At 41.7% G+C, this 26,987-nt stretch overlaps 2 protein-coding genes across 3 annotated transcripts in view; one reads left to right on the forward strand and one right to left on the reverse strand.

The window, feature by feature from the left end:
* macrod2 (mono-ADP ribosylhydrolase 2) overlaps nt 1–26,987 on the reverse strand; it is a 498,510-nt gene that overhangs the window by 402,192 nt on the left and 69,331 nt on the right. The gene's annotated exons all lie outside the window — the stretch shown is intronic.
* On the forward strand, nt 10,883–19,785 carry flrt3 (fibronectin leucine rich transmembrane 3). Its single transcript, XM_053874269.1, has 3 exons — nt 10,883–11,121; nt 15,054–15,732; nt 16,354–19,785. The coding sequence occupies exon 3, from the start codon at nt 16,373–16,375 to the stop codon at nt 18,323–18,325; it is 1,953 nt and encodes a 650-aa protein (XP_053730244.1). The 5' UTR covers nt 10,883–11,121; nt 15,054–15,732; nt 16,354–16,372; the 3' UTR covers nt 18,326–19,785.

The following is a 26,987-nucleotide window of genomic DNA, read 5'->3' on the forward strand; positions in this document are numbered from 1 at the left end:
CTGTCTCAGCGAGGCGTCACTTTGGGTGAGAAACTTGACAGTCTAGGGTGCTTTGTTCTGAAAGGGACACACAAGCAGTCCACTCCAAATCCAGGAGAAAGTCATATTCGTCCAGATTCAGGAGCCAATAACCTGAAATTTGATCATATTGGTGATGGACAAGCGCTTCCTGCAATTGGAAGGGGATTTAAATAAGTCATGCTAGGGGCAGAGGGCTCAGCGGCAATTGTAAATATGCAGGGAATGACCTGGTTGCATACAGGTCATGGAAAAAGGAAGGTTCTTTCCAATTGTGCAGAATGGATAATTGGGTGCAACCTGTTCCGGTCTGAGACAGCAGGGTGACGGATACTTATTTTAAAAAAGAGTGGATGGACTTCATGGTGGCTGTGCATTAGCTTCCATGTTTGTCCAAAATTGTGTTATGTAACATAGCAAATATTGAACAGTAAATATATCGGCTCATCTGCGGGACGAACCACATAGCATTTATGCTACCACTTCAAGAATCCATTCAGCTCGTGCTATTTAAGTACCTCTGAAGTCGCGCTGCGTACATGACTGATGGCACAGTCATTCGTCAAATAAAAGTGGCAGAGCGTAAATAAAGCAAGACCGCCGTCAAGGCAAGCTGGCGGGAGGTAATAGAAAAATATAATGTGAGCAGCTGTTGTTTCCAAAATAATATCAGTTTTAGTTGAAACGTATGAAAAGACAGTAAACAGCTGGCAGTGGCTGCACCTGTTGTGAGGAAGCGGAGTTGAAGTCGGTCCATGTGTCATTCGGTGCATGTGTGCGTCTGATGAACTGCGAGGCAGTGAGAGCATGTGTTTTATCAGTTGCTGCCGCTTGTTTGAACGGAGACGTGATGAAAGACTAGACAAACACAAGGGAATGTCAGCACAGGACTAGAGTCAACACTCGGAGCCTCGGCTGCCAGGGACCCCGGTGAGAGGCCTCGCCCTCCGACACTGGCCGACCGGACCGTCTCCCTGCTCGGCTCCTCACCGGTTGCACAGAATGATACTTAAAGTGATGTTTTCCGACACGTTCTGAAGACACATGGGGACACGTGTTATGAGGGGAGCACCGGGGAGAGCGGAAGGAAAACAACAAGCTCATAAATGCAACCAGAAAAAAAAACCCTCTGTGAAAGTGAAAACTCAAGAAAAATAATGATTCAACTATGGATATTTAAGTTGTTGAAATGATAGTTTACCGAGTTCTTTTTTAGCACAGATTTGTACTTGCTTTAGCCACATTTCAAGATGGCTGGTTCTGAATAACTTCCAAGTCAAAGAGGCAGAGAGACTATAGATCATGGACACACAAATATTGTGTATGACTACTTTCACCTAATAAAAATAAAGGACTTCAGACCAAAGAAAATGAATTTCCTAGCCCGAATGTCCAAATAAAACACAAATTCAGTACTCTTCATTTGCCAATTATTCGTTTCTAAATGCATTCAAAAGAAAGACAGGTAGTCTATTCTAGATCTAAGACTGACAAAATAACTACAAACAGACAAGAACAAATGTAAAAATATTCTGTTTGAATTTTGTTTTTATGCAAAAAAGTCAGTCAGATTCAATTCAACTTTTACCGTTCTAACTGGTAAAAGTTTGTGATGAAGGGCTGAACAGAAAGAAGCCGAGTATCATAAACCCAATTCTTTGATGGGACATTGTCACTTCAACTTTTGTTTTGAGAGAAAATCTCAGTTCTTAAAGCCAGTCCTCATTTAAGTTTTGTTCTTGCGGCGACAATCATGGTGTGAGAATTTCCTTTTTGATTCTACTAAAAATAGGTCAATCAAAAAGCACGTTTGTTTCAGAAAGCTTGTGGTGTGAATATTATGAACACACTAGAAGGGCGAGGATTGCACAGTTAAATCCTGGGTCTGTAAACGTAAGGAGTACACAATCAAACCAGGGTGGACGAGCATCGCGCCCTCTTCAATCCCCATGTGAAGCTTCTCGGTCCTCTTTGTTCGCTTTTTTTGTGTGGGAAGCCAGTAGAGCTAACCCTGAATCCCAATTGACTCGATGTGCTGAGACGCTTCGCCTTTTACCAGTGCTAAAGCAGGCATGAGTGCTAATCCTCAGGGGTTAAATGAAGCCTCCTTTGGGCTTTCCTATCCTGAGAGAGTTGGGGGCGGCTGCAGTTGCTGTCATGCACCCAGAACTTTAATGTCTTTGGCAGAATTTGCGAGCTGAACTCTCACAAAGTACTCAAGGGAATTCCAGTTCAATATGAAAACATTCCGCCATGAGATCAGTCAACTCAAGATGACCGGCAATTATGGAAAAGACTGGCAGTAGATGATCCTAGTAAAACCTTAGTGAGCTCTGGGGAGATATTGGGTCATGATAAACAGCCTAGTCAGGAAGTTGCTTTCAGCCTGAAAAATAAATAGATGTAGATGCATGTGAACGAAGCAAATTCAATGCTTTTGTGAAGCTCGCAAATAATAGTTATTTATATAATCTTAAAAGAAATAAAATTAAGTTAATAAATGTCTGTAAATAATGTTTTACTAATATTAAGTTGAATACTCCCGCACAAATGTATCCCGACTACAACAGTGAAATGCATAAATGTTTTTGTTCCAGCGTAAGAGACTCCTTACTCTAACTGCTTTTCTCATCTCAAGAGTTGTGAAGACTTTCTCCTTTCCCCGGGTCTTTGATGGTTCAGCTGAGGGGAGTGTTCTTATTGGCTTGTGAAAATTCACATCATTGTCTTTACTGTCTATCTTGGAAATTGCATCTCTCAAAGGTTCGTTTCAACGACGGGACTTGCTTCAACGTAATTACAAAGTGCAACCAGGGAATGTATTTAAAAATCGCTTCCAAAAGCATTTGTGGCCTGAAGACAGCAATTTGGGGCAAGTGCGTGCATGACAAAGTTTCACAGAACGTCGACATTTTGATTATTGCGAATGATGCGTGTTGATACATAACCACCTCGGGAAGACTGCCGTGTAAGTCACATTCCTGCTGTTGTTTTTACAGTGTTGTTGTGTTTTTGGATTGCTTTCAGAGTTCCATCACCATAGAAAGAAGATCCCGTCGCACTTCAGATTGAGGAACATATAATAACTATTCTAAAGATAAAGACTTGCTTATGAACGGCTACTAAACAGCAGTAATGGTGTTGTGTTTAGAATGAACTTTCAGTGACCATTCCAGGGTAAAATATAGTGAGACTCAACAAGACACAAATCACTACTTTACTATGATTAATTACAGGTAAATATGTTGTTAATACACAATTGATGTCGCTATTAATTGACGTTGTTAATATGAAACAGTCGATTATTTTTTGGAATATACTGTAAGTTACCTATTCTAAAGTGTAACCAAAAATCCCTTCCTAGAAGACCTGGAGGAGCTTCATGGGAGCGAAGATGATTTGCTGTGCAAATTCTTGCAAAACCAACCTTGGATTGATGATGGAAAAAGGATGGATTTATCTTTTTTCAGGTATCTATTCCAAAGTATTTTGTCCAGGATTTTCTAGTTTTCTTAGGCATTGCTTTCTTGGGTCCTCAAATTTGTTTTTTCAAGCCTTGTGTCTTCTGTCGGTTAACGCATCAATATTGTTTGCTTTCAAAACAGTGAAAGTACAGTAGCAGGGTACAGGGTTTTTACCAAAGATTTATATATCGATTTATTTATAGATGTATACATAGGTATATACAGTACAAAACAGTGCAGGTTTTCTTGCATTCTTTCACAAAGGGTCAAGCAAACTCCTTACATCCGCAATGTGAAATGAATTCATACAATGTCACTTTATTGTATCATTTCAACACATTTTCACACCCTGAATCTAGGTACTGACTCATAACGTTCATCGCTATGGTAACAAACTATGCCAGGTATCAGGAGTGTCAACACTTAATGCAGACAGCCGCAAGGATTCCATCGTATAATCCACCTTCACAATTTATATTCAAATCCAAGCAGCTGAGATAAAACTCAGCTGCGCCGCAGACGTTTCATTGATATACCATACGAACTGTTGTAGGTAGCATTGATTAATGGAATAAATCCAATTAGGAAGTAGCTTTGATCAGCTTTTAGACTGTATAAAAGTTGACACTTTCAACTTCCTTTTGCTCACATGCAAATGAGGATCCCCCTCACAGTAGTGCTCTGAAGTCCCCCAAATTCCTCTCACACCTGATTCCTGTCAGGGTAATACACACCTACAGCTGAGATAAAGGGCCACACTCCAGTTACTTCTTAAATGACCCCTAACATGTGATTTAGAAGCTTGCCACAGACATCTGGCATTAAGGGAGTGGGATTCAGGAATGCCTATGCAAACTCAATTTTAAACTTTTCTGCCTCTTTGAATGACACTTCTGGCTTCAGACAGCCGCGTCATTTGATATTCAGTGAAGGTATGGTGTCAGACGTAGAGGTGGAGGTGACTTTTTTTGTGGCTCAGATGGCTGAAGGTGTCATCCAAAAACACTCTCCTTTTGAAGCTGAGGGTATGTGACAATAGCTTCATGGAAACAATGTTATTGCCGCTATAGAAATTAATACACGCGAAAAAAAAAAAGTAGAAATCAATGGTTGTTAGAGTCACTGTTAATAGGAGAAGTAAAAGGGACATGTGGATCTAAAATAAAATGTAAAATAAATAATCTAAAATACATTTAAAATAAAATTCAGGCATCAACAAGACTGAAAATACTCCAATTTAATATAAGCAAAAGAGAACAGTTTCATGATTGGTAAAAAAAAAAAATCGGAGGAAAATCACAAATAAATTGTGCAATAGTACGAATGAAAAAATTTGGATTTTTTTTAAGTATATACTTTGAGATGGATTTTTTTTTTACGTTTTTAATATTTTTTGTACATATTTACTGGATTGATATAAGAAGTGACAGAAATACGATGTAAAAACATGGCACAAGGGCACTATTTTTATTTGCTAAAAATAAAAATACATTAATTGTTGAAACAGTATTGATTTAATGAATATAAATTTGATAATTTAGTGACACATTCAAATATTTTCATTAAAAGTAAAAGCAATAAAAATGGATTAGAATACAGAAGAAAAACATCAAAAATAGAAAACAACAGTAGTCATAATGAGAAATAAAAAATATTTGTGTGAGAACTGTTGGCATGTCACAACAAAAGCTGGTCACTTTCATCGCTTCATCCCATGGGGCCAGATAAAAGCAGACGAAGTATGGCATGTTCCCTCCGGGACAGACGTTAACAACGACTGGTGTAGTCAGAAAACAGATAGAGAGTTGCCAAGTATGTTTAGCATCTAATCTTGCCATTTCAGAAAAAAAAAAAACATAAAAGAAAAAAAAATGAAAGGTTTTCATTTACACTTCAAAGTGTGCAGATGCAAAAGCGGGAAATATAAACTCGGAATTAATGGTGTTACAAGTCAGAGTCATACATGACTCGAAGAGGAGTCTGAGTTGGGCTTGGTCAGAGATAAGCCACTGCTTTGATCAACACTGTGTATGACAAGTCTGCCACTCGACACATGGCCTTGCCCAAAAACGCCGTAGCTTAGCATGAAAACTTCCTGTTTGTCCCTATCAACGGAGCCATTTCCAAACATTCGGTTCTGAATAATCAACTATATCTTATCTGGAGCAGAAAAGATTGGTTTGCTACACCAGATAACATTGGTCCCCACTTCCTTCCTTAACAACTCCAATCCTGGCTCACCCTTTTGTCAGATGAACTCCTAAACCCTGCTTTCACACAGACACACTGCGAGGAAGCGCCGTTGAGTTTCAAGCCACAAAATGTGTGTTTGTCTTGAGAGTTCAGTTAGTGCTTAGGGAAGCATACAGAGTCCATTCACAAGATAAATGCTACCATTTAGCAAAAGGCTGGAGAAAAGTCGCTAAATTGGCTAATTACGGATTTAGTAGCGGAATAGTAAAGCGTTTACAAAGGAAGAGAGAAGGACTTCAATTAGCAACATTAGAGATGTATGCTGGACTGTGAAAACACTGTATGATAATTCTTTCTTTTATCCCCTTTATGGTGCTGATCAGTGTTGTGGCGGGGGGAGAGCGCTCTATCTAATCTGATCACACAGCATTGTGTTTGGGGTCATTAACCTATGGGAGGTCCTGTGGCTGACAACTAAGCTGCAGCCCCCCTTTAGGTTTTTAATGGAACTCGCTCATCCCAGAGTTCCCCCTGTCTCTACAGAGAAAACACAGCAGCAACCACAAAATACATCCAAGGTAAACAAAAGACGAGGGGGAAAACAGCCGACTAGGCTATTTGCATTGCTCGTCATTCTTCCCAGATGACCACTGCCCAAGACCTTTGGGTTTGCCCGAGCAGCAGGATGTCGGCCCCTTTAGTCTCTGTTGTTGTTGTTGTTGCCGACTCTTTTCTTTCCCTCGGCCGCAGCCAGTCCCCTGAGATGAAGGGCCCAGTGCATCTCTAAACATCTGGAATCTGCATGTCAAAGGGTCAGAGGACGAACCTCACTGCTCGGTAACAACAATCCGATATCCTTGGTCAAACTTGCCTGACATCTGCTCTGAGCCTCTAGTTTGGAGTCAGCAATTACATTGAAACATGCATTCTACCAGGAGAGTCATCTGTGCTGCCATCAATTTTCATGACACTCGCGTCAAGTCATGGTGGCGCGATGGAGACGGCTGCCTCTCCAGTAGCTCTTCAGTTTTTAGCTCTTTTAACTGTACATTTCCTGGACGGAGTCTTCCCAAAGGAATCAATAAAGTCTAGTCTAAGTCTAAGTCAAATTTCAGTGACCTTCATGAAGCAAAAGCTGAGGGCTGTCCATTTCCCTTTCTTTTTTTTTTGGATTCCATCCCAAATAAAATTGAATGCTGGTCCACCTAATCTGTTTACTATTTATCCTCAATCTATCTGCTAAATGATGGTAAATTTTAAGGTTTTGTAATTGATAATAGATTCCTGAGGAGCACTACCGTAAGCTATTTGAATAATATAGTTAAAAAAATAACATCAATATGCACCTCTGTAGTCATATGCCTCCTTTGCGCAGAGAAATGTAAATGTGGATATACCACAAGGGACTATTTACCTTTTTGATATCATTTGGATGCACGGGCAAAATTCTCCCAAAAACCAGCAGCATCTTTCATCCCCAAATCCCAGTAAAAGTGTCGTGATGTTGAAAAGCTGCCTGTCAGAGAAGCAGGAGCAGAGATGAAAGAGCTGCAGCAGAGATCGCTGCTGATTGCGTTTGGAGTATGAATATGCAAATAAAGCAGAAGGTAAATGAAAAACAAAGCGGGGGATTTTTGGCAGCCGCCCTTTTTTTCTTGTTCCCCTTAATTTGGCATTGTTTAAGAACACAGTTATTATCTCAATAATGAATTTGAATCAGAGCAAGAAAGGTGGAAGAATCTAGCTTCCTAATATCAACATTGATTTAGTTGGGTTTTTTTTTATTCAGAAATTGTTGTAAATAGCAAAATCAAATACAATGAAGCTTGATAAAAGCCTATTGAATATTTCTAAAATGGGGTCACAGGGACAGCGCTGTTGCTTTTATAAATCAAAAACAAAACATCAATAAGTCAATGATGTGTGGCTTCCCACTTTGTCATTGAAACTAGCCATATAAAATCATAAAATAGATCAATTCTTTATTTATTTTTATCTTTAAATAAAACTTGTGCAATATTTAAATTCTCTGCTTCGCCCTACACTATCAGACTTGTGTTGGGGCACGTGTTTGGTCAGACGTTTCAGAAAGTAGGCCACCGCACGCTGCCAACTAATGTTTCTATCGATCGCAGCCAGAGCAAAAATAAATCAATTATCAGGTCGAATGACGGTCACAATCTCAATCAGATCGTCTCCACCCCAGTCTTTGACTCTTGTGACTAAGCTGTTGTTTTGATGCCTCCCGTGTCTCATGGCACTTTGTGCCAGCCACAAAGACAACAGCGAGGTCCCCCATAAATATGGCCATGCTGTCGCTTGTTTCTAACACAAACATGCAGTAGGAAGTTGTGAAGTCGCAGCTGTGAGCACCCTTGGGAACGGAGAGCACCTATCGTCTTCAAACAAAAGATGAACAGCGCAGATTTTGCCCGGGCTTGAGATAAGTGAAATCTAAAACCCGCGTCCTCCAGTGGGGCTCTTTGTATGTCTGAGTGAGGGTCAATCCACAGCCACTGACAGATGCGTCTGCAGTCGATTTAGGAGAGACAGCCTGGGTGAGGTCAGCTACAGGTTTTTCTCTTTAGTCCCCTTAGGGAGAGGACAAGGATCAAGTTAGGATGTCTGAGATTGACCTTTTCTCACCTCTGCATCTTTCGACCTGAACATTCAACACCAGCATCGATGCGATGACATTATTGAGCCAATTACTGAACCAGCACGCAGACGCACGGCTTTTTCGAGCCCATTGAAAAAACCCAAACAACAGTGTCACGGCAAAATCACCTACTGTTTCAATTCGTCTAAAAAAAAAAAGACATTCCGTGGAACGAAAGAGTGAGAGACACTCCAGCTGGAATGCAAACAAAGGCAAAAAAAACTCCACTGGAGGTCTGAGCAGTTTTGGCAGATGCTCCAGATTTAAGTGTCTGTTCAAATAGGCACTTCAGTCAAGATGGCAATCAGGGACTAGCCATGCGCTAATTTATTGGAGCTGGAGTTGAAGCACTTTTTAGGTGAACTGTTCAGATTTCATGGCCAGTAATAACACGGTAACGGTAATCATACCATCTTAGACGACCTTATTACGCACATCAACATGCACAACACAGGTTATTACAATGGATTTTGATTGAATCCAATGAATACGATCCCAGCCTGTGAATGTGTGATCACATATTAAAACATATATTTCTTTAACAAGAAGCAAACGTTGAGAGACATATGATAAAGCAGGGAAATATTTCTCCAATGTCCTTCAACAAGTCATTATTCAGCAAACAAATCTAACTAAATGACTCACTCAGGCAAGGTGAAACATGTATAGATTTGATCTTCCAAATGTATTATGATACATTGATATATTGGAGTGTTCTCATCGCACTGCTGTAACACTCAATTCTAAACAATTTATTCAGACACCTATTTTTTTCCATCAGTCTATTTAATAGCTCTTTACCTGAAGTTGACGTGATTGCTGTGCACAGAGAACATTTTATCTTGCTTTTAAGTGTCTCTCAAATAATTTCATAACCACCTCTGGAGACATCTGACGGCATGCAAGAGTGTCGGCAAAACAGACTGTTGGCAATTACCTAAAAGTAGTATTATCGGCGGTAAATGACATCTAAGAGCCTCCGAAATTACTCGGGCAGCTGCATGTGCCACACAGATCTGATTGTGGATATTCAGTGACAGATGAACAGAGCGGCTCTGTTGCAGCTCGGTGCGCTGAGGTCGCAGTGTTTTGCCTTGTCGGGTAGCCGGAGGGGGAGACACTGGAGATGACGCGGGACATGAGGGAGTGTTGGCTGGGTCACCTCTGCTGAGCGACCCTTTGACTAACGGGGTGAATCAGTGCTGCTCCGAGGCCTGGAGGGCGGCAAACCTAATGTTGGGCTTTATTTACACATGAAACCAAACACGGTCAAATACCAGACACAAGAGGTGGGGCGGGGGGGGAGCTGGGGTCTGATGCATCGCTTGAATCTGCCGGAGCAAAACAAAAACATGTGTTTCCCTTTTACTTCAGAGCGTAAAAATGCTCAAATAACATATGTATATATATGGACCCTGTCTTGTACTGTCTAAAAAATGAAAAAGAAAGAAGAAAGGATTACTGAATAAACAATCCATTGTTAAACAATTCAAAGTAAATTTGAATGATTCTGTGGTTCATGTTAGCAACTAACTTCAAGGATAGTAGCATAAGCATATACAGTACCTGAACACATTTTATCACAGTTGCTGGGATATTTTTACAGTTTAAAATTTGAAGATAACATCAAGCTGAAACCATAGTCTGTATAAATTGCACTTTAGCTGACAAGTATTTCATAGCATTTTGTCAGGCTCTTTAATAACTCAACTTGGTGTATGTCAGATAGCGATATTGTAAGAAATGTTCTTGAAGACGACTCTTGACTTACAACCAGTAACTATTATTATCTCATGGAGCTTTTTGTGCAGGTGAATTTATTTCGGATTCTATGCAATTGTTCCGAAAGAAACCTACTTGAGCAAAAAGCTTTACTTCTTTCTCTATTCAATATTTTGCTGTGAAGGGTGTAATGTTATGCTACAGTATAACTTCAAGATGATGTAGGTGGTCGCCTTATAAGTGTCTAAAAGGCAAAAAATAACACAAGAAACAAATATGTAAACACTTCCTAACACATTTTTTAACCAAAGCAGGTCTTACTTAGTTTACATTAGTTAGATTTAATAGTACATGTTATGTATGTTCACTAGGTTTAAATAATGGCACTAAAATTCCAGAAAACGTGATGAAAACTGGAATAATATGCTTGAGTTTGACCTGGTGCTGAATCTTTTCACCATCCTGCAACAGCAACTGCCCGTTGACCAAGGGAAAATGAGCAAACCCTCTCACGAAGAAAGCCCCATACATATCATTGTCAACACATATGGTTTAAATCTGCTTCCCCCTCCCCCTTCTTGTTAAGACAGTCACAGTCAGCTTCTTGATTCTCCTCTTTCCTCTCAACTGATAAGGACAGGAGCGCGTTTTCCGTTCCTCCACTCCCCCTAGCGTATCACGGCGCAACTGCACGCTCTCCCCACCCCCTCTAAAACAGGGACATCAAAAGAGAGAGAGAGAGAGAGGGAGGGAGAGTGAGGAAGAGAGACCCCTCCTCCAGATGACATCAGTGCTCTATTGAAGCAAAGCTAGAGGCGAACACAACTCCACATTTGTATTGGGAACTATCCGTGCGCCTCTGTCCCCGCGCAGCCCGACTCTGTGTGAGGCAGGGAGAGAGAGACAGAGAGAGAGAGAGAGAGGGAGCAGGGCACCGGTAAACACTGACACAGACAAACTCCCCGAAGCTCTTTGGATGTGATTTTCAACTCGGATTGGATTATTTTTCACCCGGTTTTTGGAGGATACCTGTTACGTTGCTCTTTTTTGGGGGGGTTGACTGAGGTAAGTGTGTTTTTGGAGCGCATCCTTTCCGTTAATATTGGACTTTTTTCTTCTTCTACTTCATCAAGAGGGACTGACACATTCAGATTTATCTTTCAAACTTGCTGGTGTCACACACCGACAGACGCCGTAATGCACAGTTAAAGCGCACCTTCCCCCCTCAAAATGATTGAAATAAACGAGTAAAAAACGCTTAAGCACTTCAATTTCCAACAGAGTAGATGCATAGCTTTATTTAAAATGACAGCCGTTTTCCAACGATTCCTAGCGCTCCAGTGTCAACGCCGCATCCGCGGCGCATCTCGTCACTTGCAAAGCAGCAGTGACGCGTCGTTTGAGTTTCTCCATCATTTGCAGCGTTATCACGCAGCAGCGAAGAAAAAGCAGAAATGTGGTGGGGGTAAAGCGATGTTGAATACACAAACTTGAAAGGATTACAGGGAAGCGTGTGATAAGTCTCGGCGCCGCAGCCAGAGAGGACACCCCGGTGCGCCTCTTCCAAGCGCTCAGCCGGCGGAGGAGGACGCGCTGGGGACAGCTGCTCCAACTCCGATAAAAGCCTGTCCCAGCTAGAATACAAACTTCACACGGCATAGGCTATTGTGGTTAAGGTAGAGCGCCATCGGCTCAACACCAGTGACGCACTTAAACATATGGCGCACGTAATAATCCAGGTTAAGTTGCACTACTTTACCACATTCATAGCAGGTCGCTTCACATATATGAGATATAAATTATTCAAATAAAAAAAAAAACACAAGGCAGCTAGTCATTCAGGAAATTAAACTTGTGCAGCGGGTATTTTCTTGTATATTCCCTATATATTGGAGGCGCAGTCTCCAGTTCAAGCCTCCCCTACCTTGACTGACAGACATATAAATAGCCTGTTAAACATGGTAGACAAGAGATGAGATCCAGTTGTCTCGATGATGCCTCCAGGCAAAAGTCCCCAGTCAGTTGCTATCAAAGGGATTTTTTTTTTCAGATCCAGGTCATTGCTGACATGCTATCAGTGAATTTTATATGACAGTCCAAAAAACGTCATGCAAACCTCAATCTAGAAAATATATCTCTGTTGTTTGTCAACGGTGAGGAGAGGTGTTCAGCAGAAGCCCACAAATTCTCCACCAGAGCTTCACACACATTTTGCAGTGCCTATCACCCCCATGTGGGGAAAAAACTACTGCAGCTGCCAGAGAACTCTCCTTTCAGGCAGCGACAAAAGAGAAAGCCCCCTGCCTGGTCATGGCCTCTCTGTCCCGTTAAATGGTTCTGTACATGTGACAGCTACAGAAAGCCACATTTTAAATGGTTATAACACCATACTTCAGTCGTCACAAATGTGCATGTATAGTGATGACTGATGGGTATTGCAGTGCTTCAGTGTATCACCATCACACATAGTTTCCCTTTAATGTGTCTGTTTCCAGTCATGTGGTTAAGAAAAAAAAAGACTTGGAAAGGTATTAAAAAATGGCATCAATTACTACACGAAGAACTCATAGAGTCTTAAATGACTAATCACCAGGAGACACAAACAACAATGATTTCCCAATGGATAACTGCACCGTGGCTCAAAATTAATTTCAGAGCGAATGAATAATTTAACAGTCAGCCATTACTACTTCCCCTTCTCGCCTAAACGTATCCATGTAATATTATTCACTACTTCACGAAACTAAATCATTATAATCTGCAGTTCTTGCAGACGTAAAATTGGTTCTGTTCTATCCCCCAAGCCATTTCGTCTCGAAGGCACACAGTCCTGGGCGCTGTTATTGCTTACTAATGTGCATTTATGCGTGCAGAGCTCACAATGGCTATCAGTGGCCAGCTTTGTGTGAGCATCACATGCTCTCCTGCAAAAAGGTAATTCGCTGTACATCCACAGATCAAGCTGGATGCCCAATTTAACTTGGCCGGTTGAGACGCATTGAACTAGAGGCCACTGTGATTGTTGATTCAATCTCCTTGCTGACCAGCAGTGCTTATTAGAACAATCGCAAAGAGCATCCATCACTTATAAAAAAATGTTCAACTCTGCCTCAATCTGTTTCCAGATGATTATGCTTGTAAACATAGCTGTGTGTGGGAAGGGAGGCTGTATGTTGGCATGAGTGTACATAAGTACTAAATGCATTGGGGAAAGCTCTCAAGACAGATTGTGGAAGTCAATGAATCTTGGTATTTGAAAAGCTAAACTCTCTCCAGCGAGGCTGTGAGATCCACATGCTTGCCTCCCAGCTAACAAAGGAGAAGGGAGACTTTCCTGAAATCCGATGAGCGTGGAAAAATAAAGGAGAGGGAGAAATAGCCAAGTAGACTGGCAAGAGTCTTGTAAAGTATCCTTACCTACTAAAGCTGGAACCAGACAAATATAACAGGCTGAACAACCCACAAATCAATTTCATAAGTTCAGTGTGCTGTGTCGAATTATATCCAAAGTGAATTCATGAGCCACTTTTTTTTCAGCAGCAGCTATTTGAAATCAATGGCCCATTTATCATTTTGTAACTCATATTTTACACTTCTTATTTCAGGTTTTCTTGTTAACTAGAACAACCCATATTGACAGATTGACTATGATTCTGAAACGTAAACCAGCAATATAAACAGAGTCTCAAGCAGTCACATGATCAATGATATCGCTGCTATAGCTACATTAGCATCGCACTATAGTAAACTATAACATGAAACATATTTTGTCAAAATCAACTTTTTTTTGGAACTGCTTGTTTGAGGCTTCCAGAAAGCCCATTATTTCGCATTCACAAATGTATTTTGCAGAGTTCCTTTGATACAAGCTCAATTATCGCCACATTTTTAGTGCATAGAGGTGAAGAATTCAAACCATATCTTCATACTTAACCGTGAACTGAGGATGGAGAATGCTCCTAAATGAGGTGAGGGGGTCTATTTAAAATTGAAATAGCTTCACTAAGTGCTGCCGCAAAAGTTCATTCCAACAGACAGACCCTGCATATCCTTTATCGCACTGCCATTTTCTAAAAACTCCATTACTGAATTTCATCTCTTTGCCTTGTCTGCTGCGTTACCCAGAAGTTAGGAGATATTTCCTTTTTCTCAGCCCCACACACGAATCAACTAATAATCTAATTTTGGCAAGAGCAACCGCGATGAGACAGATGAGGGGGAATGAGGGCGTTTTATCTCACAGCATCTCACGAATTGCAATTGGGTTACATGCATCTTAATTCTGGGATCGTCCCTTTTGTGCTGCCTCTACCTTTATTACATCACGCTGTTGGCTGCGAGAGTGTCACATTAAATGATGTCTTCCTAACAGCGTCGGCCATTGTGTTTAAAAGGAAACCAAATATTTTGTCAGGTGAAGGAAAGTCTATTTTTTACCGACAGAAATGGCGGGCATGTACAGGGGGATCGGGTGGGGGCACTCGGTCACAGAGAGTCCCTGGGGGCTGACAGGGATGGATGCAACAGCCGCCATGCTTTCAAACGAAATTCAAATGAGTCTCATTTGTCACCAGTGCTTTACAACATTGCAAGCAGAATGAAACTCTTTCTTGTATCTTTAAAATTCAGCCTGTTCATTAGCAAAGACGTCCTCCAACTGCTTATCTAGTATAAAAGCAACCCCAAATACTCAAGTAGCACAGGAAAACTGGAAGGGCACGAAGTCACCACCCCAGCTATTGTTTTGCATTCTTGGTTAGTGTTGTTTTTCTTATGCACAGGCATTCTTCCTTTTATCACCGCAGAAAACAAACGAGGTCTGCTTGACTTCTAAAGGTCAAACAGCACAACTCAAAGTAAGAAGGCTATTTCAAGAGTCTTGGCAAAGGTGGCAATCAAAACCAGGCATCCGTCGTAATTTTATTTCATGTTAAAACTGCAGTGCTAAAAATGTACATGTAATCATACTGAACACTTTCCCTTTGATTGATTTTCAGACACCACCCCGAGCGTGAGGTGAGCTCAGCATGAGTCAAGCTCCAGGTGCATGAAGGAGCCAAGGCCCTGAAAGGATTAGCTCCTTACCTTTCCCTGTTTGGCACCAAAGAGGAGGGGGGAACATTGGTTATCTACTTCTGGAAAAAAGGAACCACAGGATTGGATTAATGTGTGTACAAGCCGGGAAACAGAGCGGAGGATTCTGGTTACCTGACGGACTCGTGTACATGAGAGAACTGGCCTAAACTGAGACTGTGGTGGCAGGGATTGGCATGGCTCAGACCAGCTTTACGTCAACTCATCATGCCTGCCAGGCCTGATTGCATGCAAGCGCCTTTGTGAGAACACGGATAACTACACAACAGTGGAAGGACAGAAAAATCCCATTTACTGTTATGGCATCTGAGCTTGACTACTCTAACAGTCATTAGGATTTGAACGTTATCAGAGAGCTCATGTTTGAGAAATGATGCTGTTTCTGCTGGCTTATCTGGGTCTAAAAAGCCTTTAAAAGCATGAGACTCTGACAGTACGGAAGGGTCGTCATCAAGAAAAGCATCAGCTGAACAAACACTGACCACCGCGGGATATCACCGTCAAGATTCCGTTCAAAGAGAAAGAGAATCGTGATTGGATTCCTCCTCGTCTGGCAAGGATTAACCACATCGCATAAATCAGGTATGACAAATACGGATAGCTTCGGTTGTTTCCACTTGACTGACCAGACAACAATGTATAATGAGACATGCTGGCAAAGAGGTCATGGCATGAGTGTATAATTGAAGCCATAAATCAGTATTTACTTCATTAAGAAAAATCAGTCATACTTCAATAGTTAAAAAAAAAAGACGACAACCAGACCAGTTTCCGATTGCCGGGTTTCTACCGGAGCCGACATGATGAATTTGCAGTCAATATGTACAGCAGTATGCCGACAGAGCGATTAAATAGTTACCCTATAATGCAGAAAAAAGTTTGCTATGGCCAGGTAAAACATTGCAGGGAGACATTAATGGCTCCCTGGTCAGTGCCAAAAAAGCTGAGACGTGCAGAATTATTCATAGAAAAAGCAGACGGGAACTGGCCAAATGTGATTATCCATCACAGAATACATACATGCCAGAGAATGTAGATAGCACTCGCAAAAAGGATCAGTGTCATCGATTACATTGACAGTTGACTCCCCATCTTCGAATTACAGAAGTGATTCTGATCCATGTCTTGCTGTGCAGCATTTACACACTCCCTCTCTTTTTGAGGTTGCGTGCATTAAACGTACCCTTGTGTTTTCTCCCACAGGGTTTTCAACGGCTTCAAGATGGTGTATCATTGCAAAATATTCATCCTCTTCCTCATCAGGGTTGCATTGCTTCTGGGTGTTGCAACTCCCCTGATGACCTCCGCCTCATGTCCCTCAGCCTGCCGGTGTGATGGGACCTTCATCTACTGTAATGACCGCGGACTGACTTCCATTCCCCTTGGTATACCACGGGACGCTACAGTACTCTTCCTACAAAATAATCGCATTAAAAGTTCTGGTATTCCTGCGGAGCTACGGCAGTTGATATACGTGGAAAAGATCTATCTTTACTGCAACAACCTGGATGAATTCCCAACCAATCTTCCTCTTGGGCTGAAAGAGCTTCATCTTCAAGAGAACAATGTTCGCATGATCACCCACTCTTCTTTAGCCCAAATTCCTTACATCGAGGAGCTGCACCTGGATGATAATTCTGTATCAGCCGTCAGCATTGAGGAAGGGGCCTTTCGAGACAGCAATCACCTTAGACTACTTTTCCTATCGAGAAATCATCTAAGCACCATCCCATCAGGCTTGCCCATGAGCATTGAGGAGTTGCGCTTCGACGACAACCGCATTTCCTCCATCTCAGAGCAGTCGCTGCAAGATCTCATCAACCTGAAACGACTTGTCCTCGATGGTAACTTGCTTAACAACCGTGGGATTGGAGAGATGGCTTTCTTCAACCTGATCAACCTGACCGAGCTGTCGCTTGTGAGGAACTCACTGACATCACCACCGGCCAATCTACCAGGCACCAGTTTAGAGAAGCTGCAGCTACAAGATAATCATATTAACCGGGTGCCACCTGGGGCCTTTGCCTTTCTGAGGCAATTGTATCGCCTGGACCTGTCTGGAAACAACCTTAGTAGCCTTCCTCAAGGGGTGTTTGAGGATTTGGACAATCTAACACAGCTCTTGCTTCGCAACAACCCCTGGCAGTGTACATGTCGGATGAAGTGGGTACGTGACTGGCTGCGGTCTTTGCCATCTAAGGTAAATGTGCGGGGCTTCATGTGCCAAGGTCCAGATAAGGTCAAAGGCATGGCGATTAAGGACCTAACAACAGACATGTTTGACTGCACAGATTTTGACCCCAGCATCACATACGAAACCAGCACCGTCTCTTTGAATTTGCGCCCTTCATTGCCCCAGTGGCCGTCGTTCGTAACTAAAAGGCCTGTTGTGAAAGGACCAGACATGGGAAAAAATTACCGCAGCACCACCACCTCTTCTGGCAGAAAAATAATCACCATCAGTGTGAAGTCAAGTAGCGCAGATACGCTGCATATATCATGGCGGGTGTCCCAGCCCATGACTGCCCTGCGGCTCAGCTGGCTAAAGCTAGGGCACAGTCCTGCATTCGGCTCCATCACCGAAACGATTGTACAGGGGGAGAGGACGGAGTATCTGCTTACTGCTCTGGAGCCAGAGTCTTCCTATAGGATATGCATGGTTCCCATGGAGACTAGCAATATTTACCTCTCAGATGAGACCCCTGTTTGCATTGAGACAGAGACTGGATCGCACAAATCCTACAACCCAACTACAACTTTGAACAGAGAGCAGGAAAAGGAACTCTTCAAGACTACAAGTCTGCCTCTAGCTGCCATCATTGGAGGGGCGGTGGCACTTTTGGCAATAATTATGCTGGCATTGGTTTGCTGGTACGTCCACAGAAATGGATCGCTGTTTTCCAGAAACTGCACGTATAACAAAGGCCGAAGGAGAAAGGATGACTATGCCGAAGCTGGTACCAAGAAGGACAACTCTATCTTGGAAATAAGAGAGACTTCTTTTCAAATGATACCAATAAGTCACCTGCCTGTATCCAAGGAAGAGTTTGTGATACACACAATTTTCCCACCAAATGGCCTGACTTTATACAAAAGTCCACACATTGAGAACAGCATTAACAACAGAAGCTACAGAGACAGTGGAATACCAGATTCGGATCATTCCCATTCATGATATTGAACAGAGACATTCATGACCAAGTGACTTTAACAGAGTGGGAGAACTTTTACAAAACACTGGATCTAAGAGACTAAGAAGCAATGTTCTGTACATTTGCCATATAATTTATATTTAAGGACATTTTATTACGACCGAGGACGTTCCAGTTGCAGGTGTCACTGAACCATCAGTGGGTTATTGTACTGCAATTCTATATTTTAGGGATTTGTAGTAATTTGTACTGTATTTCCTTTGCTTAAAGTTATCGACCAACTAAAAGAAACTCTGTGTTCTACTGAGATATGATGACTTGTCAACTGTGAAAGTGGGTTTTCATTGCTGTGTTGAACAATCAGACTTTAGAAAACCTTGTAGTATAAGCACAGGTCATTATTTTCACTTTGTGGCTGTCTGAAAAAAATATTTCATGACTGGAATTTAGACAAAAGCGGTATAAATACAAAAGCAGGCATGTTGCCTTTTCAAAGAATGATTGGTCATAAGTAGTCCCAATGCACTAATGACTGAAGAGTTTTGCTTTAGTGATCACCTACAGTAGGGTCCAGACAACTAAAGATAAGGTGCCATGCTTTATTACTTTATTGTTTAAGTGTTTTATATTTTTGCATTTGACAGAAAGGCAGTGGCAACCTTGGAGGGTTCTTGTTTTTCCTTAGGATTGTAGGCCACGGCACAGGGCAGTTAAAGCACACGGACCTTACAAGGCTTTCTTGCTCCACACAAGAAAATGAGACAGGCCGACACAGAGGACCCCCCCCCACCATCTCTATTTACACTAGCCGACAATGGCCAATAGACAATGGCGGCATTCTTAAGTACCATGTACCATACGTCATTTCATCGGGCAAAAAATACATGTTGGTTTTATACAGATTCTCACAGTGTCGGCCATTCCTTAACACTCTTTTGTATTATTATTCACATTTACTTTTAAGTTGCCACAAATTGAAGCTAACTGTTCTTTGAAAAAACCAAAGTGCATTGTATGCCCTTTGGCCAGTCTTGTATGTGCCTTGATCCAATGCTTATTGTATTTAGCTTTTTAAGAAAACGGTGACTTTTTTTCATACACACTTGAATATGAAAAATACTGGTCATATTACAAAAAATAAAAGTGGATAAAAATACATTTGGGTTGTCTCTCCATTGACTTTGAACAATAGACATTGAATCAAGTTTGTGCAACGCGTCATCAGAGACTGCCGTTATTTGCAGAGGTGTTTGGGCTAATATTTACCAAACTGCATGATAAGATTACCAAGTATTTTTGTGACTCATTGAAAATAAATATCAGAAGAGAAAAAAAAAATCTAATTGAATTCATGTATCTAAAGTTTTCAATATCCGCAGTGCAGATGCTCCATGTGGATATTTTGAAGAGAGGTGGAACTCATTTAAGTAAACATTTGACATAGGTAAATAATGACCTACTAACCTGTTATGACTTCACCTTCCATTTAAATCCTGGCTGCCTCATGGAAGACTAAGTAAAACTGTTCTGATGAAGAGATTCTGCGACTTGAAAGTTGATATTTTTAAAATTATTCAATAAAAAAACAATGATCTCAGAGAAAAAGACACTGAGGTTGTCATTGGGAGGGACTAGAAAGGACAGGATCAGAAGTGAGTATGACAGAGGGACAGTTTGTACAGTTGGGAGTAGGGAGAAAGTTAGAGAGGCCAGGCGGTTTGGACGCGTGTTGGAGATGAAGATGCTCGGAAAAAGCTGCAGAAAAAAACAACCAATGGTGTTCATGACTGGGGTAAATGAGGGCACAAGTGTAGCAAAGGAGGATGATGAAGACAGGTTAAGGACCTCAGGAGGCCAGAAAGGACATTTCAAACAACTGCTTGAATTGTCCTGAAGTATTCAAGATCTTCTACGAGTGATTTTCTATTACATGACAATCAATATCATGAAAATGTGTGTTCCCTTATTATATAGCTGCTCAGTTATTTTATCGTCAAGATGAGATGACGATGAAAAAAACAATGAAAAAAGACACACTTCTCTGCGCACTATTTCAGAGCATTTTCCACACAGAGCCACATCTGCTCGCGGCTGCTGTTGTTCTTTCATGTGGTAAAGCAACGTGCAACATATCTGATGGACCAGGGAGCTACACATTAAAGTAGAAAAGGGGCAGCCGAGAGATTGGACTCCAGGGTTTGATAAAACTCCCGAGCATTGAAGCAACTGAAACTAATGACAAGCCACCAGATGGAGGGGTGATAGCAACAAAATCTGTTGAGGACACACGTCTCTACAGAGGAGAGTGTGTGTGTAGTCACGATACTTCAGGCAACCGCCCTAATGATATGGTTTACTCAGTCAGGAAGCTGTAAAAGGCACATGTGAAAAGAATTAAATCCCATTATGTGACAAACCCACTGAAATCTCACCTTGCAGTGATATACATACTACAACACAAGGCATCAACATGAAGCATACTATTGGGTTACAAATAAATTCCGAAACCACGCTCAGACGCCCGTCTGCTATTAGCGCTGTGAACACTTTAATTACACTGTCGGGACCCTGGTTCAATCTGGGAAAGCCATTCAAACCTTAAATGTGCACTAACTTGGTCCTGCATGCTAAATATAGATCACATTAACATTGAGTAAACAGCGGCTCTACCTTTTACGACAAATAGTTTCCACATGGCTTTAACTGGTCAGGTGAATTTGCAATTATGGTGTGATGGTATGAATCAGTTAAGTACCCCATTATTACACAGAACCTTTTTTTTTTTCAAATTAACAAGGGGGGAACTGTTATCCACGTTAACAATCGTGTCTAGCTTTTTAAATACAGAGGAAAGTGAAATTGTACAGCCATGGAGCCTTGTGCTGCATTAATGTATCAAAAGTTTTCAGTTGAAAATAGCACAAATATACATCTTGAAAAGGCAATTCAGTACTGGCTGGATTAAAGGTGAGATGGTTCATAATGCTACGCTACCTCATATATGTAATTGAACTGAGAAACTTTCCAACAGACGGCATCATATTCCTTCGTTTCAATTGTATCATTTGTGGCCTGGCAGGCATTTGGTCTGGTACCTCATGCTGTCACACACACGGGACAGAAGGTAGAAACAGAAAAACTAAACTAAACTGCAGTGTGAGCACCCTAGCCACCTAGTATAATTTACACATTTTCAGACTGAGATCAGTTGATTTAAACGGATGAATCAATGTCAATATTATCTTCTCAAAAGAGCTGCTGTCCTCATCAGGAGTCTGGAGTAATTCAAGACCTTAAAAGACAGTGTACGGATTTACGTAGAACATGTGAATGAATCTGGAAAGCAAAAGTAACTCAAAAAAGAGCAAATTCACATCTAAAAACATGCAGTGTAGAACATTCATTCATGAGGTAATTTGAATTTCCATGAAGCCCTAAATGTCCGCCACTCTTTGTTTTCGCTCCTCTAAAAAAAATAATGTATGAGTAAGAGTTTCCGGCTCATTGTTTATTATGCTAGACCTTTGAACACTATCAGTAAGCCGACCACTTCAAAGACCTGGGAACTGACCGGCCTGTCACCATGTTCACACACCTTCCAGATAAATTACAGTTTTCCCAGATGCAGCACAGCATTGTTTCCACTCTTAAAATAAAACATTAAACTGAGCAGCTTTGTGCAACTCTGCTGTTCTCTGTATCAAGTTAAATTAATGAACCCGACCGCCAATGACCCCGTGCGAACTCACTTATCACTAATGACCCTTGACCCATCTGTCGCTTGATACAATCCCTTCATCACTTTTCTTTTCAGCAGAGTGAGATTCGTCATTTAAAAAGAACAAGAAACCACAAGCATTTTTCACGAGTTTGACACAAACACAAGAGACAAATATGTCTGTCTTTTATTTAACCCACGATTAGGGGTGATGGGGGCAGCTGCACTGTCTGCCCCGGGCTGCTGCAGCCCCCTTTTGTGTGCTGTTGGTCACATTTGCATTCCTATAGGTGCTGGTATCAAAGTATCCCTGGATGACCACATTGTGACCAGTAGCTGAGCGTGCTCCTTCTCCGTCAGCACCGTAGGGATCAAACCAGCCCTGGCCATGTGACCCTGCTACTGATTAGAGTTGGACGGGGTCGGGTCAGAACCAGTTCAAGGATGTCAAGAGGTGAACAACAGATGCATATCAGCATAACACAGCCATTCATCAAGGGATCTGAAACCCAATCTGCCCGCCATAAGGATGCTTTACCGCGGTGAGACCCCTGACATTCTTCGTTGCAATGCTAGAAATTACACCGAAAAGGGCAGATGTTAAGCTAATGACTTAATTATGTCAATGACCCTGCAAAGTCACACGGCGTTGGGCTAAGCCAGTGAATCCGCAGAGATCAACTTGATGAAGCCTGAGCAGACGGAACACCTTAGTGAAATGCGAAACAATGTGAATTGGGTGGTTATGTTGCGGACAACCGAGAAAGAAATACATAATCACATATTCATAATTGACTTTTCAAACTATTTCATGCTAAATATATAATATAAAAATGTCATTTAGGTGAAAGAGACAGTAACAGTTGAAGTGGAACACATTGTATGACATGCACACGTCAAATGAAGGTTCAATTGTTGCAGATCTCTTTCAAAATTGTCAAAATTACTGGGTGTAGTCCACCCCACAGCAAAACAGACCGCCATGTTTAAATGAAGACAGGCATTTTCAGGCTTTTGTATACCCAGGAAAAGTGGTACTTGAAGACATAGGTGCAATGACTCATGCTAAACCCCCCATATGACCTTATTCCTCTTCATCCGGCAACTTTTCTGGCAGGAGAAGAATGGTGGTTTTTCGCAAAAGGCATCTGATCTTCTCGAATTCTTCATAATGAAATAACAGCTCAAGCCACCACGGATATTACAACCACGCTAAAAAGAAAACGGACGCTCATTTCCTTCTAACCCATTAAGGCCATCTTGCAAATGAAACCATGTTTAATGATCCTTAAATGATAAGTAGCACGGAGGTCAGGGGTTAAAGTATGGGTCAGGCCCTCGTACAAACACATGCACTTGATAATGCTGTGTAAGAAAGCGGGAAGTCGATTCCTCCACGCAGCTACTGTATGTTAGCTGCCCCAGTTTTGAAAAAGCTTGACAAAAACCTGTCTCTGGAGTTCCTCTGCCCTGTCACTCTACGTTCTCCAGCCTTGAGCACTCGATATTGGGGAAGCAATTTAGAGGGTGCAATCTAAGTTGAAGACAAGGGCATGAAATTAAAGATTATTCAGCAGAGAGAGCCTCGAGTGTATATAACGTTGAGCACAGAGCTAGCTGCCAAAAGTAATATCGCTATGGTTGTTAACAGCGATGCTATGGCTCCTTCCGCACGTGATTGAGGCTACTTTAATTTGTCTTATGCAAGATTTAGGTTCACATGATTAAGGTTCAATATAAACACCGACCCGGGAAAATACGCCTTCAACCTTTATGGCTCCTACCTGAAACGCTGTCATGCTATGCATTGAAAGTTGTTTAAAAACAAGGTTTAAGTCTAGGATACGGTGAAGGACTGCCAAGTCAATGCGGGCTGCCAAGCTAAAGCATTATATTTTAAATCAATATTGTACTTTTTGGTGGGTTGATAAGACTGCTGAGCTAGTTAATCACCTTCAGTTTACTTTATTGGCACCTATGGATCACACCTGATTTTATAATGTGCTCTTGCTAGCTCTTATATTGGAAGACCATTTCCTGTTTTGGCAGACTACAGGGCTTTAATTCTTGTGATAAACAAAGAGGAGATAAGGATAAAGAGAACACAATGATTTCTTAAATGCTCAGAGCACTCAGTTCCAATGCAGTATTCTATGTCAGTTTGTCAAAGTGACTTTCACACCATGTGCATGAGTATAGGGTTTATGAAGACTCGTGCGTTCAAGTGAAGTCATTCACGTTGTTCACACATCTCATTAACACAGATCACACTGACTGTCACGAATGCCAGCAGCTGAGAAACCTCAAACCATCGCCTCAAGTTCCTCACACTCGGTTAAAAGCATGCAGAGTTCTCTTCCGTTCTCCTTTAAATAACAGTAGCAAAAACAGTGTGTTCAATGAGAGACGTGAGTGAGGGATGAGTTAGTGTGAGTTGGGGGTGGAGGGATGTCCTCGTCCCGTCAATCTCTGTCCAACTCCCCTCTCAGTCCATCACGCCAGGAACCACTCCATCTCTCTTCACATTACTCGGTGACCTGAAACCATAAGGCCAAAAATCTTAACCAGATCCTCTGTCTTCTTAATGAATCCAATTTTTTGCCTGAGAGCACAAGCTGTGCACATACATCCTTTCTAACTCTAAATTATCTGACATTAATATAAATTAACATGCGCCGGCACCCCCTCCCACAAAGGCAGAGAATGACAACACATCTATATATCAGTGAATGAAGACAGAGACTTATTCCGCCCGCAAAAATACCATGAGTCAATAGTCTCATTAAAAGCAGCCTGCGATCAAAACAAAGGCAGAAGGGCTGATTGGTGTGCCATTACAATGCACATTATGCACAATATGTTATGAAAATATCTATATAATTGACTCTGCTCTATGGCAGCCATTAATTCATGTCCTCCATTAAGTGGTTTAAATGATCTTGTAAGAGGCCGTACATCTCCTGATGCCCTTTATGAGATCAACAACACGTCCCCCCTAGAACTTAATCGACCCCGAGTTCTATTTCACTATGACGTCTGATGCTTGGGAATAAAGGTTTTAGTCCTGGAGGTTTTCAAGGCTCCAACTTGTCCATTAACCGGGCAAATCTGGAGCTCACCAGTGGGAAGCCAGGGCTCCGCTTCGATCCATCCACTTTATGTTAAGCCAGCTTTAAATGTCAGTACAGTATTTGCATGCCAATGCAGCTCTCTTTTCAGCTCATTACTTTCAGATGTCTACGGTCTAATCGCATGCAAGAGGGGCTGACTTCTGCTTACCTAATGCCTTCTACAGCCAAGTCATACAGAGGGTTCTGGTTCTGATCAATGTTCATCTGCGGCTGTCGGACTCACTTTGCGGCCCGCTCATATAACAAAGGCAAGCCATCGCAACTATACATGATCATCTCATCACGAAGCGGAAACGCTTCATGCTGACCATCAAATTGCATCATCTTTGCTAAGAACACTTAATAGCAGTGATATAACCAGACAGCTAATATTAATTATATCAATTACATCCAATGGCTCGCATTATCCAGCATGTAACAGTCTGCAGATGGTAAAAGTCTGTTGGTCGTGTGCCAGCGGAGAAGTCTTCAAGGACGTCAATCAGTCTCGTAGGCATTACTCTGCAGGACCTTACTCAAGAGTGATGCACACTTACACACTCACATCTTTTGCAAAAGGCTAGCAAACTATGCTTGCTTTCCAAGAGGCACACAACTAAAAGTGTCAGGTTCTTTCAGGGTTGTAAATTTGACCTGTCACCATTGATCAGGGCACTGCAGAGAAAACACTGACACTTGAAGGTTTCATTAGTTTTTCTGCCCTCGAGCGCATGGATGACGGCAACAGTGCAAGCAAAAACACATCTGAACTGCTGGTCATGAAGCAGAATTGGTTGTATTTGAGCCATGTCCATGCGAACACGCATCTTTTCCTGTCTGATGTTTTGGCCAGCTTTTTTTGTGTGCGCTGCAGAGTCGTTTCAGGAAAAATCTGCATCCACATGAAAGCCATGTTCCACACATGCAAATGTCAGGTTCTTGGAAAAAAAAGCAAGCAGGAGTATACACATAAAAGAGTGCTGCACAAAGATGCAAAACTAGCATTTAAAAAAAAATGATCTCAAGCATATCCGACACAACCTGGGCAGATACGACCATCTTAGTGTAGAGGTCCTTGGCCCATAATATGACACCTGATGATTCCCATTAAAGGGTGCTTGCTCCTTTAAACCTGGTATTTTGTTCCAGAAGACCTTGACATTATGTAGATGTATCCAAGAGCGCCATTTGAGTCTCCAGCTTGCATTGTCCGCTGTATTCCTTACGCTTCCAATTTCAATAATATTACATATGTGGTCGTCACACAGCCTTCATCACATCCTCTTTGACCGTGTTTGTTTCCCACAAGTGGAGTGTTCACTTCCCAGTTTCAATGACTGACAGCAGACCTGATGAACACGCAGTAGCCTACAACCATTTAGTCAAATCATATCAAGATTTCATAAGCTTTTCCTCATGTATTTCATGTCATATGCACCTTTGAGCACAAAGTTAGATTTGAGATTTCCATCCATGAATAACACTTTCACGTAAAAAACCAGGAAAAGTGCATTATCACTGTGTATAAACACAAAAAAAGCAATTATAAAATATTAGGACAAGATTGTTTATCTTTCTAACGTGGTTTGACACTTTTTTTTTAAGCTACTCGCTTCCACTATGCAGCCACCGACTGATGCAAGAATGCTTTTTGCCATGAGAAGCACTCAGTCGATGCCCAATTTGAAGAAAAGATCGTTTCAGGAGCCAAAGGCAGCATAATGTCAAAGTAAAAGTAGTCACCTGTCTGATGATTTGGCCACAGATTCATTTCAAATGATTCACTGACTATTGGACGACAAGATATTGGCAGGCTGAAGATGAAAAAGAAAGCAGTCCTGAAATTCCAACTGAAAA

This window comes from Synchiropus splendidus, chromosome 9, assembly GCF_027744825.2.
Source record: "Synchiropus splendidus isolate RoL2022-P1 chromosome 9, RoL_Sspl_1.0, whole genome shotgun sequence".
NCBI lineage: Eukaryota > Metazoa > Chordata > Actinopteri > Syngnathiformes > Callionymidae > Synchiropus > Synchiropus splendidus.